Source organism: Oncorhynchus mykiss, chromosome 4 (assembly GCF_057628025.1).
Source record: "Oncorhynchus mykiss isolate SJ-2025 chromosome 4, ASM5762802v1, whole genome shotgun sequence".
Classification (NCBI taxonomy): Eukaryota; Metazoa; Chordata; class Actinopteri; order Salmoniformes; family Salmonidae; genus Oncorhynchus; species Oncorhynchus mykiss.
This window is the reverse complement of record NC_143025.1, coordinates 83,783,311-83,792,677: the sequence shown is the minus strand read 5'-3', so window position 1 is coordinate 83,792,677 and position 9,367 is coordinate 83,783,311. Positions and strand designations below refer to the sequence as shown.

The 9,367-nt window shown below is 47.8% G+C and overlaps 1 protein-coding gene across 2 annotated transcripts in view; it reads left to right on the top strand.

Moving 5' to 3' along the window:
• Positions 1 to 721: 721 nt before the first annotated feature.
• The window catches only part of LOC110522545 (brain-enriched guanylate kinase-associated protein), a 49,046-nt gene continuing 40,400 nt past the window's right edge, over positions 722 to 9,367 (top strand). The window contains exon 1 of one of the 2 annotated variants that reach the window (XM_036976149.2): positions 722 to 940. Coding sequence is in view for 1 of the 2 variants with exons in the window: in XM_036976150.2 (XP_036832045.2) it covers positions 912 to 940 (29 nt within the window). In the remaining variant the exon portion in view is untranslated. The remainder of the gene's footprint in view (positions 941 to 9,367) is intronic. The other variant, XM_036976150.2, reaches the window with a different exon arrangement.

Below are 9,367 nucleotides of genomic sequence, written 5' to 3'. Positions count from 1 at the left end.
GTGTTAAGTGAAATGTGTGAGTGAGTGTTTGTGTCTCCTCTGTTCCTCTAATCTCCTGTGATTTTCTTTTAGGTTCCTGATGAGGAGATGAATACCATAAGGTAAGATGACGTTCTCTCTCCATTATTCCCTACCTGCCTCCTCAGCCAGGTCACCCATGATACAAGTCATTATTACACGTCCATCCATGTCTGACGACGTCGGGAGATGACGTGGAAACCGGCCACTAGGGGGCAACAGTGAGCGCTGTTACCTTCAAGTAGGTTTCGGTTTTGCTAGGGTGTTGTGGACGGGGATGGTGGATGAGTGTAAGGATCTGACGCATGTTTGAATCTAGCGATTGAAAGTTGTTTTTGATCGTTTTTAAATGAAGGTTATCCTAAACCTTAACCCTTACCTTAAACATTCGGAGTTAATGCCTAAACTTACCCCTAACCTTAAAAATTCTCAGTTAATGTCTAAATGTAACCTTAAAAATGTCCAAATTTGACGTTTGAGAAACATAGATTCTGAAGTGAGACTGTGAGAGCTTGTTGTGCCTCTATCCCTGCCTGCCCAGTCCTCCATCTCTCTCTCTCTCTCTCTCTCTCTCTCTCTCTCTCTCTCTCTCTCTCTCTCTCTCTCTCGCTCTGTCTTTGTCTAGCTCTCCCGCTCTTTCTCTCTCTCTCTCTCTCTCTCTCTCTCTCTCTTCTCCTTCTCTCCACCTCTCCTCTGCTACTGAGGGTTTCTCCAAGCTTATCAAACCTGGGTAAGCCAGCCCTCGATCACACGGAAGGGCTTTCACCAGCAGCCCCAGCACACACACACACATACACATACAGACTCAGCACCACTCCCCTCACACATACAGCAAAGAGTGGAGGCAGCAGGCAGGATTTCTGTGTCATCATCACCAGCACCAGCGATTCACAATGAGACTCTGTGTGAGCACCAAGGGAAGGTACTGCTCCTTCAACAGAGGGAACGTCTTTCATTGGGATCTGGGGTTGGCATTGTGTGTGTGTGTCACTGTGTGTGAGATTTATCGCTACTGTATGTTTGCGCAGTTTTCGTTTGCTTGACATCGGTGTAGCCTAGAGCTTGAATGGTATTTGGAATGATCATACATGTCATTCTTTGCAAAGGATAGTAGTAAAATTCCTGAATAGAACATGTAGTTCCACTGCACTGGTACAGTAGTTATACCACTGTATTGTTTTCAGGCTTATTGTTCAATACAGGGAACATGTCAAATAAGAACTATATTGTATTTAAACATTTCCTCTTTTGAAAGCGAGAGAGAGAAGGCTTGGCTAAAAGGTGTTTAAAGGTTTGTTGAGTGAACTAGGATGTTCCTGTAGTGTTTTATCACTCTGATATGTCTGATATAATTCTGGGAAGTCACCTGTAGTTTCAGGGAAGCCACAAATTCCTTTTCAGTGTACGGTCATTTAGAGGGAGAAAAATAGCTATTTACCCTTCTTCCTAGGCTCCTGCCTTCTAGTGAGTTGTTCTATCCCCTGTGTTTCTGCCTCTGCATTGGGTATCTGTAAAGGATTTGTGACAGCTGATGTTATCTAATACATTTGATTGATTGATTGATTGATTGATTGATTGGCATGGATATTTAGCTATCCAACGCTTTTTATCCTATGAACATTTCTTATAAACCTCCCATACCCCTCTGATGTTATTAAATTAGTACCATGTTTAATGCTATTACGATTGTATTTTCTGGGAGAAATAAAACCACCCTCTTATACCTCTTTAAAATGGTATTGCTCTTCCCTCCATCATTTTGCTATTAACTTTCCATCAGATCAGCTACAATCTTACTGTCAGAATAGTTTTTGTTCAACCGGTCCTTAATTTAAAAAATAGCCTGGAAATAGCCTATAGATAGCCTGGAAATAGCCTGGATATAACCTGGAACACATAGTACTATATACCTTGGCTATATGGTGTAATGATTTTCAGATGAGTGAGGCTAAATGTCTTTTTTAAATGCCAGGGAGGGTCAATTCATTTGATGGGCTGGTTTTACCAACACCCTGTATTGATTATCATCATCTCTGTGACCGACGTTAGCCGCTAACCGTTTGGCTCTTTAATTATACAGTACAACGACACAAGTGCCAAATCTACATTACGATGGACTAGAAAATTATACTCCATTCTAGATTTTTTTAAATATGGTCCATAAAGTTTGGAAATTCTTCTTTGTCTTCACAATACATGATTGACTTAAAGACACATTTAATCATCAGGAGCAGGAACTGTGGTTCAATCCCTTCTTATTTACAGTCACCTGTGGCTGTCCAACCCCAAAGAGATAGAGTAGTAGGGTAAAGGGAAAAAGAGACATGGACCTACAGATTTGACACCAACCCCCAGAGTGAATCACTCAGCGCTCCTGTCCCAGTGACCTCAGTCCTCCCAAGTATACCAGACAAAGAAAATGATGAAATGTGTTGAAATCTCTTCAATGTGTGTCCTCATTTGTATTTGTATTTATTATGGATCCCCATTAGCTGCTGCCAAAGCAAGGCACTCTTCCTTGGGTCCTGCAAAATCAAGGCAGTTGTACAATTTTTGAAACACTACAATACATTCATAAGCCCCTTATTCTGGCTCAAATTTCCTGTATGTATTTTGACCTCCGTCTTATGTAGTAAATGTATATTTTATTGTGAGACAAATTTGAGGGATAGGTAGAGGGAGAGAGAGAGAGCTCCGTATGGCCCCATGGCCCTGTCATGGTGTGTAGGAGTGAGGAGTCATGCAGTGTTAAATGCAAAAGAAGTGAGTTGGGTTAGAGACTGTCTCCCAGGCTCGAATGGACTGGGCTGGATGGCTATTCGCTAATGATCTACTCAAACACGGTGAATGGCTCATTGCAGAAGAAGACAGACCTGCCAGGGGTTGATCTTTTCTCTTTCTTTCTTTCTTTCTTTCTTTCTTTCTTTCTTTCTTTCTTTCTTTCTTTCTTTCTTTCTTTCTTTCTTTCTTTCGCTCTCTCTCTCTCTCTTTCTTTCTCTCTCTCTCTCTCTCTCTCTCTCTCTCTCTCTCTCTCTCTCTCTCTCTCTCTGTCTGTCTCTACAACTCTCTCTCTCTACAACTCTCTCTCCATCTTCCTCTCTCACACGCAGGCCTCCTAGCAAATCTTGTGTATTGTTGTTGTCCATTTGAGTTAGTCACTAACAGTGTGTTGTGAAGGCCTGGTAGCTCATTGTGAGTGTGTTCTATTTTTAATGACTTGAACCAGTTATTTAGTGTATTTTTGTATCTCACTGGGTCCAAGGATCTTATATTTTCCAACATATCCTGCCATTTGGATTAACAAACCACTGTTTTCATAATGTGTGAAAAGCAAAACGTATCATGTCCTCCTTTTGACAAAATGACTTGTTTTCACAATCTGTGACTCCGTCATCCTCTGCCAGAATAAGTTCTGCATCTCAACACAAGTGTAACTTTGGGAAAACAAACCACATTCCGGTAAAGAATGGAGAATTCCCTGTGGGGTTTACTCGGCACCATGACAGGTTTTATATGCCTGCGAGTGGAGGCTGTGTTAATTTCAGAACAGAATGTGTATGTGTGTATGTGTGTGTATGTGTGTGTGTTGTTTTCTGTCGGTTGTGTATGTGTGTGTGTGTTGTTTTAAGTTGTGTGTGTGTACTCGCTCATGTCGTTGTTTTGCTCATGTTGTTTTTCGACATTGGCGCCATCAGGTTTCCCACTTTCCGTTGATCCCAAATCCCTTCCAGGGTACCTTCAACAGTGTAGGAAATCCCTTCCAGGGTACCTTCAACAGTGTAGGAAATCCCTTCTTTCAGCTAAGTACCTTCAACAGTGTAGGAAATCCCTTCCAGGGTACCTTCAACAGTGTAGGAAATCCCTTCCAGGGTACCTTCAACAGTGTAGGAAGTCCCTTCCAGGGTACCTTCAACAGTGTAGGAAATCCCTTCCAGGGTACCTTCAACAGTGTAGGAAATCCCTTCCAGGGTACCTTCAACAGTGTAGGAAATCCCTTCTTTCAGCTAAGTACCATCAACAGTGTAGGAAATCCCTTCTTTCAGCTAAGTACCATCAACAGTGTAGGAAATCACTTCTGCCGGTAGCTAGCCCAGTGCTGTTGGTAATGAAGAAGTTGGGGGTGGTGGCTGGGAAAGGGAAACTTGTAGGTTTGTTCTGAGTGGACCAATGCTCTCAGGTGTGGGTCCACTGTGGGGACTGTACCACCCGTAGGAATAGAGCTAATTGGACATTCTAATTCCACGCTACCACTGGTCTTACAGACAGGGCCTACTGGGAAGTGGGGACAGGAGTTTTTCCTGCTTAGGTCAAAATAATAATAAGAAGAAGAATTGTAAAAATTATACATAGTGCTTTTCATACGGAATCGTAAAATCTCTTTTAAAAAATCACATTCAGGGAGTTGATCTTCCACAGCCAGACGATGATGCATTTCAGTAAAGGAGTAGCTTGAGTGGAGGAGGCGTTGATGGTAAAGCCAGGGTGTGAGAAACATCAGTCAGACAGGCCCCTCTGTCAGTCACAGCTCCTCTGTAGGTAGGCTGGAACATCCACCATTGAACGTGTAGCACCTGCCTAGGTGGTAATTTGGTAGCTATAAACGCCCAAGAGACCATCACATCTCAGCAGTAATCAGCAACAGTGTCCTGTGAGGTGAGCCTCTGTCATCCCCTCACACCGCAGTCCACATCTTTCCAGAAACCAAGCTGGAATAAAAATATGATTAGATTAGCTAGCTAGCTATATCATCAGTCCTGCAACTCCATGGATCATCACTCAACAGGTTATCAACACCCCCCAAAATACACAAAATAACAAAAATATGATTAGATTAGCTAGCTAGCTATATCATCAGTCCTGCAACTCCATGGATCATCACTCAACAGGTTATCAACACCCCCCAAAATACACAAAATAACAAAAATATGATTAGATTAGCTAGCTAGCTATATCATCAGTCCTGCAACTCCATGGATCATCACTCAACAGGTTATCAACACCCCCCAAAATACACAAAATAACAAAAATATGATTAGATTAGCTAGCTAGCTATATCATCAGTCCTGCAACTCCATGGATCATCACTCAACAGGTTATCAACACCCCCCAAAATACACAAAATAACAAAAATATGATTAGATTAGCTAGCTAGCTATATCATCAGTCCTGCAACTCCATGGATCATCACTCAACAGGTTATCAACACCCCCCAAAATACACAAAATAACAAAAATATGATTAGATTAGCTAGCTAGCTATATCATCAGTCCTGCAACTCCATGGATCATCACTCAACAGGTTATCAACACCCCCCAAAATACACAAAATAACAAAAATACGTACAATACTTGCAGAGTTCTCAGCCAAGGTCTCCTCACAGCACCATGGCAACCATAGGTGACACAGGCCCTCTGATCAGAGCCTGACTCAGATCTGGTCCATCAGTTAATAAGTGTAGTTACTTTTAGTAAGCCAGGTAGGAAGGACAAGCAACAGTACTACTGACAGTTTAATAGCCCTGCTATAACTGGTCAAGTTATGTGGTAAGGAAACCACTCCTGGCGATCGTCTATGGTTGTGGCTCTGTGGCTCTGTCTGTCAGAAGGCAAGGCACACACAGGCAGCCAGCTCCTGCTGCTACTGCTCTTCCTGCTGCTCATCATCCTCCTCCTGCTCCTCCTACTGCTGCTCCTCCTGCTGCTACTGCTCATCATCCTACTCCTGCTCCTCCTGCTGCTGCTCCTCATGCTGCTACTGCTCTTCCTGCTGCTCATCATCCTACTCCTGCTCCTCCTGCTGCTGCTCCTCCTGCTGCTACTGCTCCTCCTGCTGCTACTGCTCTTCCTGCTGCTCATCATCCTACTCCTGCTCCTCCTGCTGCTCCTCCTCCTGCTGCTACTGCTCCTCCTGCTACTGCTACTGCTCGTACTCCTCCTGCTTCTCCTGCTTCTACTCATCCTCCTGCTCTGCTACTTCTCCTTCTGCTCTTACTCCTCCTGCTCATACCCCCTCTGCTACTGTTCCTGCTCCTCCTGCTCCTATTCCTCCTGCCCCTGCTCATACTCCTCCTGTTACTGCTACTTCTCCTCCTGCTGCTGCTCCTCCTGCTACTTCTCCTCCTGCTACTGCTCCTCCTGCTACTGCTCCTCCTGCTGCTACCCCTCCTCCTCCTGCTACTGCTCCTCCTCCTGCTACTGCTCCTCCTGCTGCTACCCCTCCTCCCGCTACTGCTCCTCCTGCTAGTGCTCCTCCTGCTACTGCTACTCCTGCTCCTGCTCATACTCCTCCTGTTACTGCTACTTCTCCTCCTGCTACTGCTCCTCCAGCTACCTCTCCTCCTGCTACTGCTCCTCCTGCTGCTACCCCTCCTCCCCCTGCTACTTCTTCTCCTCCTGCTCATACTTCTCCTGTTACTGCTCATCCTGCTCCTGCTACTGCTCCTCCTGCTACTGCTCCTCCTCCTGCTACTGCTCCTGCTTCTACTTATCCTCCTGGTGCTACTGCTCCTCCTCCTGCTCCTTATCCTCCTCCTGCTACTGATCCTACTCCTGCTACTGCTCCTCCTCCTGCTACTGCTCCTCCTCCTGCTACTGCTCCTCCTCCTGCTACTGCTCCTGGTTCAACTTATCCTCCTCCTGATACTGCTCCTCCTCCTGCTACTGCTCCTCCTGCTGCTTCTGCTTCTCCTCCTGCTACGGCTCCTGCTACTGCTACTTCTCCTCCTGCTACTGCTACTGTTACTGATCCTCCTGCTGCTACTGCTACTTCTCCTCCTGCTACTTCTACTTCTCCTCCTGCTACTGCTACTTCTCCTCCTGCTACTGATCCTCCTCCTGCTATTGCTTCTCCTGCTGCTACTGCTACTTCTCCTGCTCCTCCTCCTCCTCCTACTACTGCTCCTCCTCCTACTGCTACTTCTCCTGCTCCTCCTCCTCCTCCTCCTACTACTACTGCTCCTCCTCCTACTACTACTGCTCCTCCTCCTCCTCATCCTCCGGCTCCTCCTCCTCCTGCTCCTCCTCCTTCTCCTCCTCCTCCTCCTCCTCCTGCTCCTCCTCCTCCTCCTCCTCCTCCTACTGCTCCTCCTCCTCCTACTACTACTGCTCCTCCTCCTCCTCCTCATCCTCCTGCACCTCCTCCTCCTCCTCCTCCTCCTCCTCCTCCTCCTCCTCCTCCTACTACTACTACTACTACTACTGCTCCTCCTCCTCCTACTACTGCTCCTCCTCCTCCTCCTCCTCCTCCTCCTGCTACTGCTCCTCCTCCTCCTTCTACTGCTCCTCCTCCTCCTACTACTGCTCCTCCTCCTCCTACTACTGCTCCTCCACCTCCTACTACTGCTGCTCCTCCTCCTCCTCCTGCTACTGCTCCTCCTCCTCCTGCTCCTACTACTACTGCTCCTCCTCCTCCTCCTACTACTACTGCCCCTCCTCCTCTTCCTCCTCCTCCTTCTACTGCTCCTCCTCCTCCTACTACTGCTCCTCCTCCTCCTACTACTGCTCCTCCTCCTCCTACTACTACTGCTCCTCCTCCTCCTCCTCCTCCTCCTCCTCCCCCTACTACTACTACTACTACTGCTCCTCTTCCTCCTCCTCCTGCTACTGCTCCTCCTCCTCCTACTACTGCTCCTCCTCCTCCTACTACTACTGCTCCTCCTCCTCTTCCTCCTCCTCCTGCTACTGCTCCTCCTCCTCCTACTGCTCCTCCTACTACTACTACTACTGCTCCTCCTCCTCTTCCTCCTCCTCCTCCTCCTCCTCCTCCTCCTCCTCCTCCTCCTCCTCCTCCTCCAGAATCACTGTTACAATCATTGGCCAGTAGGAGAATGAAGAAAATACACAGGTTGAAATCCCTATCTCCCTCCAAGGCTAATTTAGGAAAGGGGTGGTTTTAGCTAGCTAGTTGGCCAATGAAGGTCAATGAAACAACGAGATCATGCAACAATTCAAGTTTTTTTCTGTCAATGATGTTTGGCTTCTGATGTGTTGTGATTGGTGTGAAGCCAAATTCAAACCGGCGCTGGGACCATTCACAGCTGAGCTCACTCAGTTTAGCTCAACACTGATTGGCTATTATTTTATTTTAAAAATGATCAAGGGAGGCCATTGCATTCAATGCTACGGGCAGCAACAATGTCACACTCTTTTTGACCAGACAGCATCAGATAGATGGGCTACACATACAGAGGCAGAGAGGTGCTGTTTCGCTCAGATGCTTTACCGGTGAGATACATTCAGCCTCTTGCAAATTTGGGGGGAAGCCTGGCTTCCCTTGGAATCCATTATATGCCACTGTGCATGAGTCAGCCAGGCAGCCACTCAGGGCTCACCCCCTTTAATGCTGAGTCTGAGCCTGCCATTAGGGCTTTCTCCTTTAATGCTGAGTCTGGGCATGGGCTTTCCTGACAGCTAATCCGTCTACTGAGGTAGACGAGTACATGGAGGGGTGGAGAGATGGAGTGATGGACAGATGGAGGGTTTGAGAGGAGGGGAGAAGGAGGGGTGGAGTGGTGGAGAGATGGAGGGGTGGAGTGAGGGAGAGATGCAAGGGTGGAGAGGTGGAGTGATGGAGAGGTGGAGGGGTGGAGGGGTGGAGTGGTGGAGAGGTGGAGGTGTGGAGAGTTGGAGAGATGGAGGGGTGGAGAGGTGGAGAAATGGAGGGGTGGAGAGGTGGAGAGGTGGAAGGGTGGAGAAATGGAGGGGTGGGGGGGTGGAGAGGTGGAGAGGTGGAGGGGTGTAAGGGTGGAGAGGTGGAGGGGTGGAAGGGTGGAGGGGTGGAGGGGTGGAGAGGTGGAGGGTGGAGCGGTGGAGAGATGGAGGGGTGGAGAGGTGGATGGGTGGAGAGGTGGAGGGGTGGAAGGGTGGAGAGATGGAGGGGTGGCAAGGTGGAGGGGTGGAGAGGTGTAGAGGTGGAGGGGTGGAGAGGTGTAGAGGTGGAGGGGTGGAGAGGTGGAGGGGTGGAGAGGTGGAGTGATGGAGAGATGGAGTGATGGAGAGGTGGAGAGGTGGAGAGGTGGAGTGATGGAGAGGTGGAGGGGTGGAGAGCTGGAGGGGTGGAGGGGTGGAGAGGTGGAGGGGTGGAGAGGTGGAGTGATGGAGAGGTGGAGGGGTGGAGTGATGAAGAGGTGGAGGGGTGGAGTGATGAAGAGATGGAGTGATGGAGTGATGGAGAGGTGGAGTGATGGGAAAGCAATTATTTGTTCTTTTTTCAACGCTCCCTTTCTTTCTGTCTTTCTTGTTCATTCGTTCTTTTATCGCCTCTCTCTCTCTCCCTGTCTCTCTCTCTCCCTGTCTCTCTCTCTCCGTCTCTCACCCTGTCTCTCTCTCCCTGTCTCTCTCTGTCGCTCTCT